Source organism: Neofelis nebulosa, chromosome 1 (assembly GCF_028018385.1).
Source record: "Neofelis nebulosa isolate mNeoNeb1 chromosome 1, mNeoNeb1.pri, whole genome shotgun sequence".
NCBI classification, from domain to species: Eukaryota; Metazoa; Chordata; class Mammalia; order Carnivora; family Felidae; genus Neofelis; species Neofelis nebulosa.
Genome location: NC_080782.1, coordinates 63,367,522 through 63,391,943, shown reverse-complemented (window position 1 = coordinate 63,391,943; position 24,422 = coordinate 63,367,522). Strand labels below are relative to the sequence as shown.

General features: G+C 41.4%; 1 protein-coding gene across 1 annotated transcript in view; it reads right to left on the bottom strand.

The window, feature by feature from the left end:
• The window catches only part of ATP6V0E1 (ATPase H+ transporting V0 subunit e1), a 31,881-nt gene extending 15,718 nt beyond the window's left edge, over window positions 1–16,163 (bottom strand). The window contains exons 1-2 of the mRNA XM_058723506.1: window positions 15,982–16,163; window positions 9,522–9,569 (exon numbers count right to left, since the gene is read on the bottom strand). Coding sequence (XP_058579489.1) covers window positions 9,522–9,569; window positions 15,982–16,085 — 152 coding nt within the window. The 5' untranslated portion in view covers window positions 16,086–16,163. The remainder of the gene's footprint in view (window positions 1–9,521; window positions 9,570–15,981) is intronic.
• Between the last annotated feature and the right edge of the window lie 8,259 nt (window positions 16,164–24,422).

The window sequence follows — 24,422 nt, the reverse complement described above, 5'->3', positions numbered from 1 at the left end:
ACAATGACTTTACAGCAGTTATCATAAATGTGTTTAAGGACTTAAAAGAAAATTTCTATAAAGAATGAACAGATTGGGAATGTCAGAAAATTAAAAAAAAAAATCAAACAGTCAAACATAGGTACAACTGGAGTGTCAGAAGAAAAAGAACACAGTAGAAAAAAAATAGAAGAAATACAGGCAGAAATTTTCTCAAATTTGATGGAAAACATTAACTTAACTTAAAGATTCATATAGCTTAGCAAACTTCAATCAGAATAAATTCAAAGAAAACTACACCTACACACATCATATTCAACCTGCTGAAAACCAAAGATAAAGAGAAAATCTTGATAACATCCAAAGGAAAAAGAACGTATAAAAGAGAAATAATTATTCAAATTATAGCTGAGTTCTCAGCAGAAATAATGGAGGTCAGAAGACAATAGAAAAGCATCTTTATTTTATTTTTTTTTAGAAAAGCATCTTTAAAGTCAGCTAAAAGAAAAGAAAAATCCTGTCAATTCAGAATTCTATATCTAGAAAAACTATCCTTCAAAAAATGAACATGAAATAAAGACATTTCCAGGTAAATGAAAGATTAGTAAACATGTATCAGCATACCTGTCCTACAACAAATACTACAAGAAATTCTTCAGACTAAAGGGATATCAGATAGAAACTCAAATCTACAGGGGCACCTGGGTGGCTCAGTCAGTCAACTGAGTGTCTGACTTTGCCTTGGGTCATGATCTTGCAGTTCGTGAGTTTGAGCCCCGCATCAGGTTCACTGACAGTGAAGAGCCTGCTTGGGATTCTCTCTCTCTGCCCTTCCCCTACTCATGCTTCCTCTCTCAAAATAAACTTTTTTTAAAAAGAAACTCAAATCTACAAAAATAAGGAACTCTAAAAGGCAAAGGCAGTCAGAATGGATAAAAAATAAGACTGAGCTATATGCTGCCTGCAAAAAGGCACTTTCTGAATATAAAGACAGATATAATGCACAAGAAAGGTGGTATGATTATCAGTATCAGATAAAGTAAAAATCAAGTCAAGGAGTATCACCAAGGATAAAAAGGGATACCTTATAATGATAAAATGTCAATTTACTGAGAAGACATCATCATAAATGTGTATGCTCCTAATAACTGAGCTTCAAAACATGTAAGACAAAAGTAGAAAGAATTAAAAAGAGAAATAGAAAAATCTACCATAGCTGATGACTTTAACACCCTCTTTCAGGAATTAATAATAGTGACAAAAAAACTCAATAAAGCTATAGAAGATTTGAACTACCTTGACCTGATGTTTATAAAACACACCACACTTAACTTCAAAATATACACTTTTGAAGTGCACATGATATGATTATAATGATAAACTCTTATGCTGGGTCATAAAACAAACCCCAATTGCAAAAGATTTGGAATCTTACAAAGCATATCTTCTTCTTTTTTTTAATGTTTATTTTTGAGAGAGAGAGAGAGAGAGAGAGAGAGAGAGAGAGAGAAAATGAATGAGTGGGGGAGGGGCAGAGAGAGAGGCAGACAGAGTCTGAAGCAGGCTCCAGGCTCTGAGCTGTCAGCACAGAGCCAGATGTGGGGCTCAAACCCACGAACAGAGAGATCATGACCTGAGCTGAAGTCAGGCACTCAACCCACTGAGACACCCAGGCGCCCCCCAGAGTATATCTTCTGATAAGATATCTAGAAAAGTGCCAAATAGTTGGGATGAGCACTGGGTGTTGTATGGAAACCAATTTGACAATAAATTTCATATTAAAAAAAAAAGAAAGATGGGGCGCCTGGGTGGCTCAGTCGGTTGAGCGGCCGACTTCGGCTCAGGTCATGATCTCGCGGTCCGTGAGTTCGAGCCCCGCGTCGGGCTCTGTGCTGACAGCTCAGAGCCTGGAGCCTGTTTCAGATTCTGTGTCTCCCTCTCTCTGACCCTCCCCCATTCATGCTCTGTCTCTCTCTGTCTCAAAAATAAATAAACGTTAAAAAAAAAAAATTTAAAAAAAATGCATTGTTAAAAAAAAATAAAAAAAAAGAAAGAAAGAAAGTGCCAAATATTTAAAAATTAATGAAAAATACAGTGTCACCAAAATTTGTAGGCTGTGGCTAAAGTAATGCTTAGAGGGAATTCTACTGAATTAACTGCACACGTTTTAAAAAGAACAAAGGTTTAAAATCATTTAAGTTTCCACTTAGTACTATCAACAACAGCCAAAGTATGGGAAGAGCCCAAATGTCCATCGACAGATGTATGGATAAAGAAGATGTGGTAGATACATACAATACAGTATTACTGGGCAACCAAAAAAAATGAAACCTTGCCATTTGCAACAACATGGATGGAACTAGGCAGCATTATGCTGAGCGAAATCAGTCAGTCAGAGAAAGACAAATATCATATGACTTCACTCATATGTGGAATTTAAGATACCAAACAGATGAACATAAAGGAAGAGAAGCAAAAATAATATAAAAACAGGGAGGGGGACAAAACATAAGAGACTCTTAAATACAGAGAACTGAGGGTTGCAGGTGGAGGGATGGACTAAATGAGGAAGGGGCATTAAGGAAGACACTTGTTGGGATGAACCACTGGAAATACCCCTGAAATCATTGTTGCACTATATGCTAACTTGATGTAAATTAAAAAATAAAAAAGAAGTTAAAAAAAAGAGCAAATTAAACCCAAATTCAGGAGAAGTAAGGAAATAAATAAAAGAAAACCTAAGTACATGGAAAAATACACCATGTTAAAGATTAGAAGACTTGGTACTATTAAAACGTCAGTTCTCTCCAAATTGATCTATAGATTAAACACAACACCAACTAAAATCAACAGGCTTTTTTTGGTAGAAACTGACTAGACTATTCTAAAATCTATATGGCTATTTTAGAATAGCCAAATAATCTTAAAGAAAAAACATTAAGGACTTCAACTTTTTGATTTTAATGTAAAACTAAATATTCAAGAGAATGTGGTATTGTGATAAGGCTAGACAGAGATCAACCAACAGATCATCTGGAAGTAGGCTCACACACATATGGGCAAGTCGTTTTGAACAAAGATGCCAAAGCAGTTTAAAGGAGAAAGGAAAATCTTTCCAACCAATGATGCAGCAACAATGGAGTACCTGTACTATGAAAACAAACTGGCAATAAAAATAAATAAATAAAAAATAAAAAGCCCAGGGCACCTGGGTGGCTCAATCAGTTAAGTGTCCAACTTCGGCTCAGGTCACGATCTCACAGTTTGTGGATTCGAGCCCCATGTCAGGCTCTGTGCTAACAGCTCAGAGCCTGAAGCCTGCTTCAGATTCCGTGTCTCCTTCGCTCTCTGCCCCTCCCCCACTCATGCTCTGTCTCTCTGTGTCTGTCAAAAATAAATAAAACATTAAAAAAAATTTTTTTTTAAATCTGCATCTAAGGGCGCCTGGATGGCTCAGTTGGTTAAGCATTCCACTTCAGCTCAGGTCATGATCTCGGGATTTGGGAGTTCGAGCCCTAAGTCAGGCTCTGTGCTGACAGCTCGGAGCCTGGAGCCTGCTTCAGATTCTGTGTCTCCCTCTCTGTCTGCCCCTCCCCTGCTCATATTTTCTCTCTCTTTCTTTCAAAAATAAATAAATACTTACAATTTTTTAAAAACTCTATGTATCTATAAAGTCAAATACAACCTTCCCAAATCACACACCCTCCTAGGACCTGTTTCATCTGATCTCATCTTTGGAGATGACAGAGACAGACAGTCCACCTATAAAAAAAGCTCCTGAAGGAGCTTCAAAAGCTAGAGGTGAAGACAGAGACTAACAGCCAGCTAACAGAAGGCCAAATAAAACACGTGCTTCCTCTGGCCAAAAATGGGACAATTTGAACATCAACAAAGATTAATTATACTGGATTGAAATACATCAAATATGTTTAAATGTATCAGATCACAATGATACCAACACAAAACAAAACTTATTGTTCATCCTCAGAAGATGCTAGGGAACACAATTCATTATTTTGCAAATGGGTAAGTAAAGAGAAAACCAGACATATAACCTAGCTTTCCTTTATGAACAGTTTTTAGCTATCTGGATAATGAAACAGTTGAGTAAGTAAATATTTATGGATGTATTCTAGCTAATGAATAAATAGATTACAGAAACAGAATATTGCCAATGATTCCAACAACACAAAGAAAACTGAGACGTTATGTACCCCCTGATGAAAGCATCAACACCATTTACGAAATAGACATCAAAAATTGAAACTGAATGTGATCTAGCCCCTAGATACGACCACCAACTTATAGGAAATACAGAAGAAAGAAGAATATGTTAAACAATACTACAGGTAGGTATGCAATTAACAAGGACCATTCTCTGGAGAACTATGGGACAAACAACCCAGTTTTTTCCTATTAAAACGTGCAAGAAAAAAGAAAGAGAAATGGAGAAGAAACTGACACAGACTTGACAGGCACATCTACCAGTTGCAATGCGTGGTCTTTACAAGCATCTTCATTCAAACAAAATGTAAAATAACTAATGAGACAACTAGGGAAATTTAAATATATGTGATGATATAAAGGAATTAACTTTTTCTGTGTGATAATAGTATTGTAGTTATTACATGAAAAAAGAATGATTATCCTTTAGACATATATATTGAAATACATGTATGTCTGGAATTTGCTTCAAAATAATCTGGGGAGGAGAGGGAAAGTGTGTGGGGATGAAACAAGATTGGCTGTGAGTGGATAATTTTTGAACGTGAGTAACAGGTGGGTAGACAAATGAAGATGCATTGTTCTATGCCCTTAATTTTTGTAAAGAGCATACAGTACGTTTTAAAAGTTCAAGACCATGTATATATGCATTATATATATATATATATTATATAAGGTATGTATATATAATATATATAAAGTATATATACAGTATATATATAAAGCATAAAGTATATATACAGTATGTATAAAGTATATATACATACAGTATATATATAAAGTATTTACATGTATATAAAGTATATATGTACATAAAGTTCAAGACTATATATATATGTGTGTATATATATATGTGTGTATATATACACACACACACACACACACATATACATACACACACACACACATATATATACATACACACATATATATATATATATATATATATATATATATATATATATATATATATATATATAGCACATCCCAGAAACTGACCAGCTTGTGGCTACTTGGTTGGAAACCAAAGTGGAACACTTTGGGAGGTGATCACATCTTGTACTCAAACTGGCTGTACAGCCAGGACCAAAGCAAGGCTATGCTCAGCTGTGGATGTGCACATCCCTGGACAGGCTGGGCAAAGCTCCTGTAGGCTGTGTAGGTCCTTGTGCAATGGGCAGTATTAGGCGGCTGGGGGAGTGAGTGAGGGCGACTCGTCTGAAGTCACAGAATAGGGGCTTGTGGGAATAAGCAGATGAAGGAACTACTTTGGTAAGTGACTGGGGTCTCTCTGGCTCTTTAGTTGTTTACAGTCTCCCCTCATTAAAGAGGGCAGGGGGATATGTCTGTCTTGTTTCTTCACTGCTATACATCCAGTGCTTGGCACACAGTAGGCTCTAAATAAACATGCTGAGGGGGCGCCTGGGTGGCTCAGTCAGTTAAGCATCCTACTTCAGCTCAGGTCATGATCTCATGGCTTGTGAGTTCGAGCCCCGCATCAGGCTGTGGGCCAACAGCTCAGAGCCTGCAGCCTGCTTCGGATTCTGTGTCTCCCTCTCTCTCTGGCCCTCCCCTCCTCACGCTCTGTTTCTCTCTCTCTCAAAAATAAACAAATATTGAAAATAATAATAATAAAAATAAAATAAAACTCACATAACCATACTACCACATAAACAGGCCACATACTATTCATCCTAAAAAAACCAAGGACTCCTGCCTTTTGGTCACTATTTCTTTTTGTGTATCACTCTGCGGGTGAGATGTACAATTAGTCAAGTGCTAAAGATATAGCATGTTTTCCAAGAAGCAATTGTATCTTCATAATACAGTACTGAATTTCTAATTTACCCTGAAGATGTTAAGTTTTGTGATTCTGGGGAAGCTACATGCATAAGTCAACATTAAAAACTAACCTAAGACCAAGAGAAAGTATGGAACAGCAACTAACAGGATTGTATGCTTAAGGAACAAAAGTGACCTTGTGCCTCAAAGAGGGAACCAGATGTATAACATTCAGACATTCCTCTGGTCAACTGTTAGCACAAACTGGTTGTACTGGCAGAGATCCTGATTTTTCAGAGCTCAAACAAGTCACGCCCCATGAATCTAACCTTAAACCATAAACAAACTGGAAAGAGAAAAAAAGTGCCATAAACCGAAGGCAATGTAGAAGTCCATGAACGTATTTCAAAAATGTGACTTCGCTTAGGAAATCCAGTTTGGGTGTCTCTTATTTCAAGAGGTAGTTTCAAAAACATATACAGTGAAGTTGTCTTTAAATTTCAAATTTATTACAGAATCCTGTCCCTTTGTGGAATAAAGTATTTGGGATTTGAATTCAAGTTATTCATGCATGTTCCAGGCAGCTATTTTGCTAAATAGGATATATGATCGGGTTTCAAAGAAACAAAGGAAAAAAAAACAATTTCATAAAGTCTATGCTATACAGCTCATTTCCCCATACAATGGCCTCCTTTCTGGACATTTCTAACATTTAATGTTAGAACACTGTGTGCTATGTTTAATACACTGATGACAGAACTAATCCACTGTCAACAGAGAAGTCACCCATATGTTTGGGACAAAGGAAAAAATCTAGACAGCAAGAGGTAAAGGCTCACAGATACTTCTCACCTGACTCACTAAGACTCCCAAGATGTATAATTTCCAACCAAGTCCAGTTATTCATTTTACACTTGAAAATGAAAATAAGAGGCATGGAAATGATTGGAAAGGCTTCTTGTTTGTTTTAAAGAAAATATTATGAGAGGCGCCTGGGTGGCCCAGTCAGTTAAGCGCTCACCTTGGGCTCAGAGTTCGAGCCTGGCACTGGGCTCTCTATCAGCACAGAGCCCACTTCAGATCCCCTGCCCCTCACCTCTCTCTGCCCCTCCCCCACTCATGCTCGCTCGCTGTCTTGAAAATAAGCATTAAAAAAAAGAAAACATTATATGAAAATTAAGCAAGTTTCACACACGACGGAGGACCAGAAAGTTATAAAACATTTCTGCCCTATCTTCTTAATCCCCAGTCTTTCTTCTGTGCAGTAATTTTCTCATTTTTAAAACCCTACTACCAAGCTTGCGGCTCAAGTAACAGAGATCTTCAAAGGAAGAAAAACAAAGGACTTTTGACCATTCCTTGGCTCCTGGACTGAAAAACAGCTCCCTTGTTGAGATTGTGATAGGAGATTCAGTGGTATAGACTGAAACTCAATCACCTTTACAAAAATGAGAAATTCTGATGACGTATGTACTTCTTCACTCTTTAAAGCTAAACACAGCTGGTATAAGAATTCTCCATTCTTTCATTCTGGAAACTGAGCTATATCACCTAAAAAAGCCTTTTACCTTTTTATTTTTTTTTTAATTTTATTTTAGAGAGAGAGAGCACGAGCAGGGGAGAGAGGCAGAGGGAGAGAGGATCTTAAGCAGGTCCCACACTCAGTACAGAGCCTGATATGGGGCTCAAGCTCATGATGGTGAGATCATGACCTGAGCCAAAATCAAGAGTCGAATGTTCAACCAACTGAGCTACCCAGGCACCCCAAAGCCATCTACCTTTTTAACTAGAAAAATACAGACTAAACAAGCCAACTGTTGAAAGCCTCATCACCTACGCCCTAAGGTTGAGGCAGTCAATACCATCGTCAATTAGCAAATGAGCTTTAAACCTTCAAGTTGCACTCCAACAAGTGACTGAATGGCCACATAGCTAAAATTCATGGTAATGACTTGTTGTCAGGAGCAAATTTTGACCTATGCCAACAACTAGAACTGGGTCATCCCCACAAACCTCTTTGAAAAACCTTAGTGCAAAAGCCCTAGGAAATAAATGCACAGATTCAGAGTCACAAAGAACCATGGCTTTTCGTCACATGATCAGAACTGCTGTTTCCTCCCTCTTGTGGGAAGTTCCACCAACACTGACACTTCCCATATAAAGAAGTCTCAGGAAGCTACAGAGATCTTTTTGAGAAAAGATAACCTTTGGTTCTAAACTCTAAAAAGAAGTCAGTAAGAGGATGAATTTTATGGAATGTGAGATAGCTCTCCATGAAAAAAAAAAAAGGAACCATACGGCCTTTGAATACATTTGAAATGGTCATTCTTTCCGCAAACTGATTAATAATCAGTTTTTTCTGGGGCTTGACTCATTCCGTACTTCAGGGAAGGGGAGAATGTAGACAAGCATTGGAAACCTCTTGACAATAGTTCAATTACAGGTCTGCCATTGCTGACACTCATGAGGATTAAGAATCCTCGTTAGCGGGGCGCCTGGGTGGCTCAGTCGGTTAAGCGTCCAATTTTGGCTCAGGTCATGATCTCGTGGTTTGGGAGTTCGAGCCCCACATCGGGCTCTGTGCTGACAGCTCGGAGCCTGCAGCCTGCTTCGGATTCTGTGTCTCCTCTCTCTGCCCCTCCCCAACTTGTGCTCTGTCTCTCTATGTCTCTCAAAAAATAAACATTAAAAAAAAAAAAAGAATCCTCGTTGGTATTCCAAAAATATATGTTGAGGAATTAACTTACATACCTTAAAATAGCCTTCAAACAATAATTTATACAAACTATGTTACCTCTTCGACTAGGTGTTATTACCATACTTTGATACAGTATGTTAAAAAAATTATCTTGATTGCAATTCTAGCTCATCTCCTGTTCATCAAATAAACAAGTCATAATAAAGAATGGCTACTGGCTTCAGAGTGAGATATTTAAACAAAATGAGTACGCCTAAACTCCTCACAACAGTAAAGTATAAAGTAGTACAAGGGCAATTTCTGGCTAATTATAAGATTTCAATTTGTGCCAAATAATTTACACTTGTATTGCCAGAAGAACAAAGCATCTGTACAGTTTTTATGTAAATGTACTGAGCGGCAGCAAAGTGTGTTCTTTTCCATCTTAGGATACTATTTCTAGATGTTACATAAGGGAACAGCTCCAATGACATAAAACTGTAAAAGTTTCACAACAATCATGTTCCACAAATTTCTTTTTCTCTCTTTTTTTTAATGTTTATTTATTTTTGAAGGAGAGAGAGAGAGACAGAGTGTGAGCAGGGGAGGGGCAGAGAAGGAGGAAGATACAGAATCCGAAGCAGGCTCCAGACTCTGAGCCTGCTGTCAGGACAGAGACAACGAGGGGCTGGAACCCGCGAACTGTGAGATCATGACCTGAGCCTAAGTGGGATGCTTAACTGACTGAGCCACCCAGGTGCCCCCACGAATTTATTTTTCAATCACACACGTTATAAATACCAAGAATAACTTCCTGTTATCTTGGGAAAAAAGCTACTCACAAGAGAAACGTACTTACAAGAGATAGCAGCAAACTGAACAGGTTACCAGCATGGTGATGATAACTCTAAAAACAAAACAAAACAAAACATCATTAGATAACCAGCAAACTAAGCAGACACTGCAGGATGGTTTAAGCCTCCATCCCAAGTTATCAAACTGGCAAGGACTGTGCACAAGAAAAGTGATCTAAATCTGTTCAAACATCAATAGACTGTACTCGGTAGGGGTTTAAGTAATTAACATTTTTATTTAAAGGGATATGTATCGAGGCCAGAGTTTAGATGGCTAATCCCAAACCCATCTAAACTGAACACAAAAGGCTGCAGTGACAATTAGTTTTGACATCCAAGAAACTTCATTTTTGGTAGTTTTCAATGAAATGACCCTATACTTGTATTTTACTTTACAGGTTTTTTAAAAAACATATTCATTTACTATTTATTTTGACAGAGAGAGAGAACTTGGTGAGTAGGGAAGAGAGAGTCGGAGACAGACAGAGACAGAGAATCCCAAGCAGGCTATGTGCTGTCAGCACAGAGCCCAATGTGGGCCTTGATCTCACCAACCATGAGATCATGCCCTGGGCAGAAATCAAGAGTCAGATATTTAACTATTTGAGCCATCCAGCCACCCCGACACTATACTTTTAAAAATATGACTTTCTAGGGGTGCCCGGGTGGCTCAGTCAGTTAAATGTCCAGCTTCAGTTCAGGTCATGATCTCCTACTTCGTGAGTTTGAGCCCCACATCAAGGTGTGTGCTGACAGCTTGGAGTCTGGAGCCTGATTCAGATTCTGGGTCTCCCTCTCTCTCTGCCCCTCCCCCACTCACACTCTTGTCTTTCTCTCCCTTCCTCAAAATAAACAAACATTAAAAAGGGGGCGCCTGGGTGGCTCAGTCGGTTAAGCCTCCGACTTCGGCTCAGGTCATGATCTCGCGGTCCGTGGGTTCGAGCCCTGCGTCGGGCTCCGGGGTGACAGCTCAGAGCCTGGAGCCTGTTTCGGATTCTGTGTCTCCCTCTCTCTGACCCTCCCCTGTTCATGCTCTGTCTCTCTCTGTCTCAAAAATAAATAAACGTTAAAAAAAAAAAAAATTAAAAAAAATTATATATGACTTTCTAGGGGGCACCTGGCTGGCTCAGTCGAAAGAACATGGGACTCTTAATCTCAGGGTTGTGAGTTCAAGCCCCACGTTGGGGGCAGAGATTACTAAAAATAAGTAAACTTTAAAAATATCAGAACTGCATGGGTTCACAATGAAAAAGAGAGGATTCTTCAAAAAAATTTTTTTAATAAATAAGTAAATAAGTAAACAAACTTTCTAATGTTGACCTCTCCCCATCTCCAGTCCCGTCTGAAAATAGTTAAATCTGGATCTCTGATTAGCTGAATCTCAACATTTAAACAACTGAACTCATGATATCCTCTTCCCAATTCCCTACTCCCCAGAAGAAGCTCTGTCATTTCCACCCATCCCACCCACTCCACAAATCTGTCATCTTTCTGCTCACACCTCCCCTTCACCCTCCATCACCAAATGCTAAAAGATTCAAAACTTTCTTCCTTCCCTTTCATCCTATCACAATCACCTCAGAGTCTTCTTTCTAAAATACTCTTTTTTTTTAATTCTTTTGATGTTTATTCATTTTTGAGAGACAGAGGGAGACAGAGCATGAGCGGGGGAGGGGCAGAGAGAGAGGGAGATGCAGAATCTGAAATAGGCTCCAGGCTCTGAGCTGTCAGCTCAGAGCCCGATGCGGGGCTCGAACTCATGGACGGTGAGATCCTGACCCGAGCCGAAGTCAGATGCTCAAATGACTGAGCCACCCAGGTGCCCCTAAAATATTCTTTTCATTACATCACTCTACAGCTGACCATCTTTCAATACTCTCCATCATCCATAGGGAGTAATTTCCAAAAAGGGGGTCTCCACACCCCACAGAATAAGCAAGACTATCTTCTAGGATGCAAGAAGCAAATATCAGAATTCCCATTTATCTTATTTTTAACTCATCCTTTAGAAGTTTTGTGTGTGCATGTGCACTTTCTGTGGTTAATATTGGCACATCCATTCATTCATTCAGCAGATTTTCAATGAGAATCCGGTATGTACCAGGCTTTGGGGAAAGAGGAGTAAACAAAATGGATGACAACCCCCATTCTGGTAAAGTTTACATAATAGTGGGGGAGAAAGACAACAAACAAGGTAAACAATAAACAAGAACTATTTTTTTTCATGTTTATTTTTGAGAGAGACAGCATGAGCAGGGGTGGGGAAGACAGAGAGAGAGAGAGACAGACAGAATCTGAAGCAGGCTCCAAGTTGTCAGCACAGAGCGGGGCTCGAACCCATGACCTGAGCCGAAGTCAGACACATCAAGAACTATTTATTTATGTACCATTAGTATGCCAGATGGTCAGTAAGTGCTAATAGAGAAAACTAAAGCAAGAAAGGAGAATAAGGGTATACAGGGGTTGGAGGCTGTGGTTGCAATTTTTTAATTTTTTTAAATGTTTGTTTATTTATTTCTGAAGAAGGGAGAGAGCGAGCGTGAGTGGGGGAGGGGCAGAGAGCAAGGGAGACACAGAATCCAAAGCAGGTTCCAAGCTCTGAGCTGTCAGCACAGAGGGGCTCGGACTCATGAGCCATGAGATCATGACCTGAGCCGAAATAGGATGCTTGATGACTGAGCCACCCAGGCACCCACTATGGCTGCAATTTTAAAGAGGGTAGGACCCGGCAAGTCAGTCCTGAAGGAGGTGAGGGAATGTTCCAGACAGGGGCAATAGCGAATGCAGAAGCTCTAGGGTACCTGGAGTTAAAACAGGACAGAGGCCCGAGGGGCTGAGCAAAGCCACGGGAGCCTGGTAGGAAGTGAAGTCAAGGGAGGGGAGAATATAGACAAGAATTGGAAACACCTTCAAAATAGATCAACTGTAGTTCTGCAATTTCTGACACTCAGGAGGATAAAGAGCAGTGTTTTGGTAGCTTCTAAAGGAAAAGGAAAGCTATTTGGAGGGATCCAAGAACAGGACTGACAAAATCTGATTCCGATTCTAAGAGAATCTCTCCAGAGTGGAAACAACCTGGGGGTAAAGAGGCAGAGGGAAAAAGCTGAGAAACCAGTTGGGGAGGGAACTGCAATAATCCCATGGACCAGGCTGGTAGCACAGGTAGGGAGGACTGGTCAGACTCCGGATATATTTTGAAGGCACATTCTTCAAAGTAACTGATACATTATGCTTCTAATACATAAATAAGTATGCATGAGTTTGTGCTACAAAACTTTGCCAACTGCAGAATAAAAATGCTTGAAGGGGTGCCTGGGTGGGGCGGGGGGCTCAGTCAGTTAAACATCCGACTCTTGGTTTCAGCTCAGGTCATGATCTCGCTGTTCGTGAGATCAAGCCCCCACATCAGTCTCCTTGCTGACAGCGAGGAACCAGCCTGGGATTCTCTCTCCCTCTCTGCGTGTCCCTCCCCTGCTCGCACTCAAGTACACTCTCTCTCAAAATAAACACAAAAACTTAAAAATGTGTGAAGATCTACACTATCAAGTCCGGCTCCTCACCTGTCACCAGTTCCCTCCACTCATCCTCACCACTCTCCACTTTCAAACAGCAACCTTTCATTCCCAAACGCAGGGGGCCTCACTGTCCCCCAAAACACGTCAGGTTTACTATTCTCCATGCCAAGCTTTTGCTCATTTTCTTCCATCCCTCTGCCTCAACGTGGAATCCCTGTATCTTCTGTCTTCCCCAAAGACCATTTCAGAGAGCTGAAAACAGCTGAGTCTCTTCTGTGTTACCTGCTTTAATAGTTTCATAGCAAAAGCCCCCCCCCCCCACCGCCCCGCCTTCAGGGGTGCCTGGCTGGCTCAGTCAGAAGAACGTGGTGGAACTCTTGATCTCAAGGTCATGAATTCGAGCTCCATGCTGGGGGTAGAGATTACATACATACATGCACACATAAAATATCGTCTCCAAATATGCCACTTAGTTGTTGCATGCTGAAGTGTTTAGGGGTAAAGCATCGTGATGAATGCAATTTACTTTCAAACAGTTCAGCAAAATTATATATGTGTGTATATACACACACATACACATATTCACAGATATAAAGCAAATTTGAATGTTACCAATTGTATCTAAGTGGTGGTATCCAGCAGTCTCTCTATTCTTTTATGTTTGAAAATGTTCTGTATGTTTGAAAAAATTGGAGCTGACTGAAGTCCCTATGATCTAGCTCCAACCACCCCCCCACACACACCTACTGCTAAAGGAGCCACTGTGAAAAACCGAAGCTTTTAGAGCATCTGTGGATTCCTGAAGAGAGTGAAATCATAAAAACATGAATGGTCAGGAAAGCTGATTCCAAACACAAACTTGGTTTCACCTGGCCCTTTTTCAGTGTCGAAAAGAATGAGAACAAGGGGTTTGATTTGGGTTTTACAGAGACTTTTCTGCATTCTGATGTGCTTGGGACTTACAGGGGGAAAGGATTTAACATCAAAGTCTCTCTTCTTCCCTTGTCACACAGCCACCTTTACTTATCTCCTTAACAAAGATATTTTTAAATCCTTCAAATCTGAAATGCTCTCCTGATTATTCACCTAGTCCTTGAAGCAATCAAACTTCACGGCACTAAAAAAACAAAACAAAACAAAACAAAAGAAAACCCATTTGCAGCCTTTCAGGAGACAAAGGGGAACTACTACTAATTCAGTACTAATATTTTCATCTTAGAATAAGGAAATGGGAACATTGAAAAGTTAATTAAATTGTCCAAGGTCACAGGGATCATCCAGCTAGGAGCAGTGTTTCTCAAAGTGTAATTACAGTAACTCCTAAGAGACACTTTGTGTTCTAAGAACTGCTCAATCCTGCCAAGAGCAGGAAACACAAGGATTGGGGTAGAGGCTGTGAATTAGGCCCAGATAACATATCACTAGCAGGTCAAACCTGAATCATGACACTACGGCTGGAAACTGAGTAGTTCAATGTACTACAAGAAGCATTTCATTACCCTGGATAAGAGCAGCAGCATGAAGTCCCAAGGTTGGGCATGGGGAGTCCCAAATGGGGGTCTTTCAGAAAGGAGTGGTCGTTGTTACCAGCACATTAGTAAATGCTTTTTTGAGTATTTAGGCTGGAGAGGCAGACAGTAGAGTAATGAAATAACTGAAGAAAGAAACACAACAAAGAAGTACTTCGTTGTTCCTTAACTCTAGTAGAAGAAAAAAGTCTAAGAAATTAAATTTGGTTAATACCAATTGTTTTAATAACCCAAGAACTGACACGCTGCATCATTTATTATAGGCTAGAGAGATGACCCTCTATAACTGATGTTATGGGGGGGAAGGGGGAAGGGGAAACCCAATACCACCAAATGGTAGAAATTCATCTACCATTTTAACTCTTTAAACAAACTGACTGACTTTCAAGGTAGATATAAGTACCAAATATAAGTACCCAGACAGCAAATGGGGTTTGGGTCACAAAATATTAAGGAATAATGGCATTTTCTTTCCTTTAATAAAGGCAATAGACTTATCCATTCATTCAATGGATAGTTACTGAATGCCTCCTATGCATGCAAAGCACTGTAAAGCCACCGATTTGTTTCAAAGAATAAAGCAAGAGATGGTGTTTCTGACAAGCTCTGTCTTCAGCCTAAGTTTCATTCCACGTGATTTTGTGCTGAGAAAAAATGACTAAGAGGCAAAAGAGGAACCAGAAAGAGGGTGTTCCAAAGCTCCTATGAAGATAAGGCTCTATCTCATGCTTATAAAATAGATTACAAAGCTCTAATTAACAAAGAAGTCTAGGAGAAAAGTCTTAGTCCATCATTCTAAGAACTTGGTACATTCAAAATACAAGCGCAGGAGCGCTCTCCAAAAGGTATGACGCAGGGGTTTCTAAACAATACCTCCTGCTCTTCGGTAATTAATCTCGCTTTAGATCAGGCCCCAACTACCTGGCGCCCACTAGATGCAAGGCCTGGGCTCAACGTTGCTGCACAAGCTTGTCCTGTGCAACTGCGACAACATGTGAGGCACAAAGGGCATTTCTGTCTTATTTGATCCTTTCCTTTAAAGTTTAGGCAAACGAGGCCTCATTTGAGTGGAGGGCAGGGCTAAAGGGGCGAAAAGTCGTCTAGAGGCAAACCCCAACTTCTCCTTGAGTCGATATAAACCTATTTCCGATGCGCCCTCCCCAGACAGGCCCGTGATGAGAACAAATTTCCCTAAAACCCCTTGCCAAGGAGGGTCCGTCGGAAGTCACCCTCCTCACCCTCGGCCCGGCGAACACGGAAGCTGCTGCGACAAGACGTCGGGGGGCTGCAGGAGATAGGGGCCTGACTCTGGAGTCCAGGGCCGCCCCAAGGTCTCTGACCGGTGCAGGTCGCCCCCTCCCCCGCCCTGCCTGGCCGGTCCTCGCCGCGCGTCCCTCCCAAGGCGGGCCTGGCGCACTTACCCCCGGTTGGGACCTTTAGGGATGAACCAGGGTACCAAGAAGCCGACGAAGCCCCAGAACACGCTCATCACGATGAGAGGCACCGTGAGGCCGTTATACGCCATGGTTGTCGCGGAACCTGCCAACCCCTGCCCAGCCGCCTCACTTTGGTCCCACCCGGAAGTGTCAACACCCGGCCGCGTGACCAGCGCGCACACAGACCCGCCTCCCGCGCCCCCACGTGACCCGCGCGCCGGACTCCGCCCCTCCCTAAATCCAGTGTATTTTTATCGTGGACCACCGTTTCCCTGCACTAGCCACGTTTTCTTACCTCGAATTGCCTCCTGATTTCTTTCTTCACTTAGCAGAATAGATTCTTGGATTAAATAGGAAGTTGGACCAATAATCTTTAACATCTGTACCAACTCTTCAAACACGATTCCAAGCTTTTGATCTGACCAGTAATATGGGAAACTAGGTCATCGTTGTGTATATACTGCTCCCGGAAAACTTGCTAGTTAGAAACTCTGTTGTCCTTAAGTTCCAGTCCAAGCACTGCCTTCTCCGAGATCTATTTCATTCTATTAGTGTTTCTTTTGTGGCCGTGTATCTTAACCAACACTCTAGTAGAGGGCAAACTCCTTCTTGAGGACAGGCACTGTTTAACTGATGGTTGCTCCTCAGGAGTACTTATATGTAGAATGTGCTCAATAAACACTTTGTATAACTGAACTGAGTAGTTTAAGGGTGACGTCAGCCATAACTAAATTAGAGAAAAAAGTTTACTGCTTTCTTCCGATTTTTTTCTTAATTTATTTTTAATCATGGTAAAATATAATACAATTCACCCTCCTAACCATGGAGGGTAAAGCCCAGTAGCATTAAGTATATTCACATTGCTGTGTGCCCAACCTCCAGAACTTTTTCATACCCATTTAACAACTCCCCATTCTCCCTGCTCCCAGTCATTGGCAACCACCATTCTATTCTACCTTGTTTCTGTAAATTTGACTACTCTAGATACCTGATATAAGTGGAATCATACAGTATTTTTCTTTTTGTGACGGTCTTGATTCACTTAGCACAGTGTCCTCAAGCTTAAGCCATGCTGTAGCATGTATCGGAATTTCCTTCCTTTTTAAGGATAACATTCTACTGTGTGTATTTGCCACATTTTGTTTCTCCATTCATTTGAAGATGGACATGTGAGTTGCTTCCACTTTTTAGCTATTGTAGATTTTTTCCTGTTTCTTAAATAAAGGCAAATATTTTCTAAGTTGATCCCACTAAGTCTGATCTTTTTTTTTTTTTTTTAATGTTTATTTCTTTTTGAGAGAGACAGAGACAGAACTTGAGTGGGTCAGGGGCAGAGAGAGAGGGAGACACAGAATCCAGAGCAGGCTCCAGGCTCCGCGAGCTGTCAGCACAGAGCCTGACGCCAAGCTCCAACTCAGGAGCCGTGAGATCATGACCTGGCCGAAGTTGGACACTCAACCGACTGAGCCACCCAGGCGCCCCAACATTAAGTCTAGTCTTTGCCTCACCCTCTTGGCAACTTCTTTAAAAAGCAGGTGTTGGGAAGCACAGGGATGTGGCTCTTCAGACACCAGTTTTGTCTAAATCTGTTTCACGCTCTGTGAAATGAGAAAATTCCTTAATCTTGGTATTACAGTTGTGGGCTAGCATTGGCCAATAGCTCCCTCTATCAGTCAATCTGTCAAACACATTTTATCACCCACTTTAGATAAAAAGTGGTATCGAAGGCCAGGAACTAAGATTCAGTGACCCACCAAATGAAGAAATACTCTCTGCCTTCAAGGCACTTAAAAGTCTACTTCTGGAAATAAGTCAGTATAGTTCATGGACCCCAGGGAAGTCCCTGAGACTCTCCCAGGAGACGTGCAAGGGCCTCTCTATTCTCCAATCTGTGTGAAGCTCAATTTTCTTCCTGTGCTTTACCCAAAACATGTTGCAACACATTGAATGCAGAAGCATTGTTAAGAATCCATTTGTCTTGCACTAAGCCAGACTTTAAGGAATTTTGCAAAAATGCAACACAATGTCACTCTTCCCACATTTTCAGATTTTGCTTTGGAAAAGATTTTCCATAAAAATGTTATTTAAGATTTTATGTTTATTATTGTTATTTTAAAATGAATCTAAAATATGTTAAATTTCTGTTCTAATTTATAATGTAGTAAATAATATGACATAACTCATATATAAGTAAGATTTGGGGTCCACAATAATTTTTTTTTTTTTTTTCAGATGGGGGTGGATGGGAGAGAGAGAGGGAGACAGAGGATCCGAAGCAGGCTCTGCACTGACAGCAAAGAGTCCAATGCCGGGCGTGAACTCACAAATCTTGAGATTGTGATCTGAGCCAAAGTCAGATGCTTAACTGACTGAGCCACCCAGATGCCCCCCACAATAATTTTTAGATGTGTAACAGGTATTTAAATGCATAAACAGGCTAAGTGTCCAACTCTTGATTTCAGCTCAGGTCGTGATCTCAGGGTTCACGAGATCAAGCCCCACATCAGACATCAAGGAGCCTGCTTGGGATTCTCTCTCCCTCTCTTTTTTCTGCCCCTCACCCCCCTTGTGCTCCCTCCCCATCCCTCAAAATAAATAATTTTTTTTTAATGTGTAAGCAGGTATATTGAGACCAAAAAGTCTGAGATCAACTGCTAAAGGAAAAACCTCCAAGACAATCCCAAAAGGATAAAGTAAACAAGAGCTGACTAAAATGCTCTAGTGCAACCCCGAGGATCCCTTTTCCTAAACTCGACCCTGTAAATAAAAACAGGCACGCAGAGTCACAAAGCCATGCAATCATAAAGTTCCTTTCCTGATCTGGAAGCTTGGAGGTTAGTGGAGGAGCTGAAAGCCCCAACATGCTTCACAGTTCATTTGCTCAGCACATATGCGTGGGCAGCCACCACTGATGACAGGTTTCTTGAGTAGCAGCCATATGCCACTGAACTAGGTGCTTTAAATTACCTGTCACTCAATAGTCATAGCACCTTATGGACCTTATTAAACCCATTTTACATATTAGCAAAGAGAGGCTTAGATCTGTAACGTGCCCAAAGCCTGTTTTAAGTAACAGAACTGGGATCTGAATAGAAGTCTTTATAGCTTCTGTTCATCCCACTAAGCCATACTGCTTCTCCAATTTCAGACAGTAAGTCAACCCAAAAACCCTGAATTCTACACAGCTTAACAAGACAGAGACATCTAATTCCTAAGATGAGAACTGTGAAAACCCTATTTTAGAATTAGTGGCTCTCCAGCTAGGGGTAGGCGAGGATGTGGTTGACTTAGTTATTTCTTTTTAGAGTTTTATTTTAAATGTTTTTTATTTATTTTTGAGAGAGAGAACATGAAGGGAAGGGCCAGAGAAGGAGAGGGGGACAGAGGATCCGAAGCAGGCTTTGCACGGACAGCAGCAAGCCAGATGTGGGGCTTGAACTCAAGAATCATGAGATCATGACCTGAGCCGAAGTTGGACACTCAACTGACTGAGCCATCCAGGTGCCCCCCAAAATTTTAAGGAATCTCTACACCCATCGTGGGAATCAAACTCAAACCTTGAGATCAAGTCAAAAGCTCCACTGACCAAGCCAACCAGGTGCACTTAGTTATTTCTGAAGACCAAAGAATATATGTTTATGAATGATCATTTATTTTTGAGAGACAGAAAAAGAAAGCGTGTGAGCAGGGAAGGGGCAGAGAGAGAGGGAGACAGAGGATCTGAAGCGGGTTCCGAGCTGATAGCAGAGAGCCAGATGCAGGGCTGTAAGTCACAAACCATGAAATCATGACCTGAGCCAAAGTCGGATGCTTAAAGGAGCCACCCAGGTGCCTCAGCCAAATATTTTACTTAATATTTGTGCATGTTTATATTGTAATTATGTGTTCAAACAGTAAATCAACCTTATAGTATAGAGCTATTTACATTTGGATGATCTGTCTTTCTCAAGAAGACTTCTTCATAGATCAGACTTCTTTTTTTTTAATGTTTATTTTTGAGAGAGAGAGAGAGAGAGAGAGAGAGAGAGGGAGGCAGAGCTTGAGCGGAGGAAGGGCAGAAAGAGAGGAGACACAGAATCCAAAGCAGGTTCCAGGCTCGGAGGTGTCAGCACAGAGCCCAACGCAAGGCTCAAACTCACAAGTCGTGGGATCATGACCTGAGCTGAAGTCGGATGCCTAAACGACTGAACCATCCAGATGCCCCACAGACTTTTAATAAGCGCCCAATCATATAGGCACAAAATATTTCTGGAAAAATACAAAAGAAACTGGAAACAGTGACTGCTTCTGGAGAGAACTGAGTAACCGAGAACCAAGGTGACAAGGAAACTTAACTTTTTCACTGTATGCCTTGTGTTATCATCTAATGTTACACCATATGTAAGAATTACTTCTTTTTTAAAAAAATTTTTTTTTCAACGTTTTTTATTTATTTTTGGGACAGAGAGAGACAAAGCATGAACGGGGCAGGGGCAGAGAGAGAGGGAGACACAGAATCGGAAACAGGCTCCAGGCTCCAAGCCATCAGCCCAGAGCCTGACGCGGGGCTCGAACTCACAGACCGCGAGATCGTGACCTGGCTGAAGTCGGACGCTTAACCGACTGCGCCACCCAGGCGCCCCAAGAATTACTTCTTAAAAAAAAAAACTAATATAACAGGACAGTGAAAAAAGACACACGCTGTCAGATGGGAACTGCTCAGTCTGTAGTATCAACAGAGGACGTTAGAGTCTCGGTGAGTAGAATTGTCTGGTTCCCAGAATTTTCAATCCCTTGCCTGCCCAGCTCACACTAAGAGCTCTGTAGCTGAACATGCCAGAATGCAGTATGAAAACAGACATTTGGAAGCAGTTATCTGAAGTTTAAAAGTTTGGAGGCTTCCATTGGGGCACCTGGGGGGACCAAGCAGTTAAGCATCCACTTCAGCTCAGGTCATCTCACGGTTCGTGAGTTCAAACCCCACATCAGGCTCTGTGTAGACAGTTCAGAGCCTAGAGCCTGCTCATATCCTGTGTCTCCCTTTCTCTCTGCCCCTTCCCAGCTTGTACTTTTGCCTCTCTTTCTCTCAAAAATAAATAAAACATTTAACAAGAAAAGTTTGGAGGCTTCCCAAAATAGCACAGGGGACTCACTCAAGTGAATGGACATCTGCATAATGAGGTCGGTAGGAAACTGCTTAATTCAAAGTCATTCCAGGAAACACGCTAAAATCCTTGGGTCTGAACCTTGATAGGCAGGCCCACCCATGTGGCATTCTCCAGTCCCCATTTCCTGCAGCAGCCAAAACACATTACTGCCCGTACATCTCCCCTCCATTCAAGAACCAGCATTTGGAGCACCTGGCTGGCTCAGTTGGTAGAGCATGTGACTGTCAACTTCAGGATTGTTAAGTTTGAGCCCCACGTTGGTTATAGAAATTACTTAAAAATAAAATCTTAAAAACAAAACAACCAAACCAACCAGCATTTATCTGAGCTCCCCTGAGAAAACGTTTTCCCTCAGCTCCTACAAACAAACCTACTGCCCATCTCCTTTAAAAGAAAAGCTAGGGGCGCCTGGGTGGCTCAGTCGGTTGAGCATCCAACTTCGGCTCAGGTCACGATCTCACAGTTCGTGAGTTCGAGCCCCGCGTCGGGCTCTGTGCTGACAGCTCAGAGCCTGGAGCCTGTTTCGGATTCTGTGTCTCCCTATCTCTCTCTGACCCTCCCCCGTTCATGCTCTGTCTCTCTCTGTCTCAAAAGTAAATAAACGTTAAAAAAAAAAAAAAATTAAAAAAAAAAAAAGAAAGAAAGAAAAGCTAAAGTTTGCTGAGCTCTCTGCGCTCTACACGTGGTATCTCGGGTATTAAGCCTGACAACTCAGTGAAGTGGGCACTTTTTACTTCCATCTTGTAAATGACAACACTGAGGCCCAGAGGTTGAGCAATTTGCCCAAGGGCGCACAGCTGGGAACTGACAGCACTGGGATTAGAACTCACATGTGATGCTGAGCTCCTGCTCTTCACCATGCACTATTACTCACATGGCTCAATACAAGCATTCTGGCATGATCTGGTTGCCCGTGGGGGGCTGGCGGTGGTGGGAATGACCGCTCTCAAAGCTCTGGTCCGTCATTTGTAGTGAACAGGTTGCTGAAAACAAGCAAAGACCGACTCCTAGGAAACACCATCACTTAAGTTTATTGATGAGAATTAAGGCTAGAGCCGAGGGCCCAGACCAGGTATCAGAATATGTCGTCCGTGCTATAATCTAGTATGGAATCTTACTTTTATGCAACTTCTGGGTACTAAATCATGTGTTGTTTGAGAATAAAGACAAAACTCAAATTCGGAAAAAACTACAGATCTCACTAGACTACTAATGGTAACATAGCTGCCATGTATGAGGCACCTACTCTATTTTATGTGCTGTGTGTATATATATACTTTACACGTATCCTAATCCACAATCCCCAGAGTTAACTGGTTGTAAATATCACACAAGAGCCACCTCAGAAATACACATTCACATAAGACCTGAAGAGGTCTCTCTCCATTCTTACTGCATCACGGAACCTCCCAGCAAAGGGGTAGAAACTATTAGTAAGCATCCAAGTGACTCCTAAGGGCAGAAGAATCTGGTGGACCACTACTTTAGTTTTCACGTCTGATAAAGCATTTTCACAAAGAGAAACATTTTTAGCTTCTCACCTATACGGGGAAACAAGCTCATACAAATGGCTGCCCAAAAACCAGAGCAGGATTTGAACACAAATCTCTCTGGCTTCAGAGCCAAGACAAGTATCATTCTGCCTACTCTTAAATCAATGCCTGAGTCAGAGAATGCATACTGAATTTTGTGGTTTGTGCTTCCGCTTCCACGGACTTGTTTGGTAAAAAAATCATTACCTCTTTCGGTGCAAAGCAAATCTTAGATTGGAAATACAGTAAAACAACAATAACGACAAACAATATTAGCATTTGTACACTCACAGCTTTCAGGGTCCTCAGAAAGAGCCTATTTGATCCTGCCATTTTCCATGAGGCGGGAAGGCAGTGCAAGTATTAAGTATGATGCTTCACTACCGGGAAAACGGAAGCACAGAGCTAAGTAACTTGCTCAAAAGCTTACAGACTGTCCCGTGGAGAAATGGTGACAATGCTTTTCCCACCAGGCAGCACTACTGCTATAAATGTATAGCTTCTTCTCCCTTGTACACTGATGTCTAGTCTCTTGTCAGACTCTGGGAATGGGAGTGAAAAATGACAGGGTGAAAAAATGACCACCAGGGATGGATGGTTTGAAGTGGGATGTGAGTGGTCTCTGACGCAGTGAGGTCTGGGTTCAAATACTAACTCCATCTCTTACGTTCTCTGGGATCTGGACAATTAATCTGAGCTCATTTTTCATCATTCAAAATGGGAAATAATGGACTCAATCAACATTTACTAAGAAACTCAATGTGTCCAGCCATGTGTCACTAGAGGCATTTTATCATTTTATGCATTTTTATCATGCATTTTAATCAATAATTTTTCACAGAAGCAAGGGAGGATTTTAGAGATGGATCTGGTGCTAAATCTTGAAGGGTAAATAGAAGTTATGCAAGCAGAAAGAGTTAGGGGTGCCCAGAAAAAGAAAGAGAAGTCATTTTAGGGGTGCCTGGGTGGCTGTCGGTTAAGCATCCAGCTCTTGAATTCAGCTCAGGTCATGATCTCACTGTTTGTGAGTTTGAGCCTGTGTTGGGCTCTGTGCTGAAACCACAGCGCCTGCTTGGGATTCTCTCTCTCCCTTCTCTGCCCCTCCCTTGCTCTCTCTCTCAAAATAAATAAACGAAACAAAATGAAACGAAACGAAACGAAACGAAACAAAAAGAAAAAAGAAGTCATTTTAGGTCCCAACTATTTTCTATGATATATGCCTAACCAGCTCTTCTTCTTCTTCTTTTTTTAATATTTATTTATTTTTGAGAGAGAAAGCCTGAGCAGGGGAGGGGCAGAGAAAGAGGGGGACAGAAGATCCAAGCAAGCTCTGCGCTGACAGCAGAGAGCCTAATTCGAGACATGAACTCACAAACCATGAGATCCTGACCTGAGCCAAAGGTGGACACTTAACCCACTGAGCCACCCAGGTGCCCCCAAGCATCTCTTCTTGCTCTAGCACACTTCTTGTAGAACTTACAAGGTGTCAGAATTACAAAGGAATGCAAAAAACTCAATAGCTAAGGACTTTAAGGGAAGAATAAGAATGCAAAAACTAACAACAGATTCAACTAGGCCAGGAAGTAGCCTAACCATATCAGAGATAATAATGAATCAGTGGCAAAACTCCCAGGGCTGTTTCAAAAGTAAGCAAGGCCTTTCACTGCTTCCCCAAGATAAGGAGCCCAAGACCCAATCCAGTTTATGGCTCTTCAGCAGGCCCATAACCCCTTCCCCAGGTCCAACA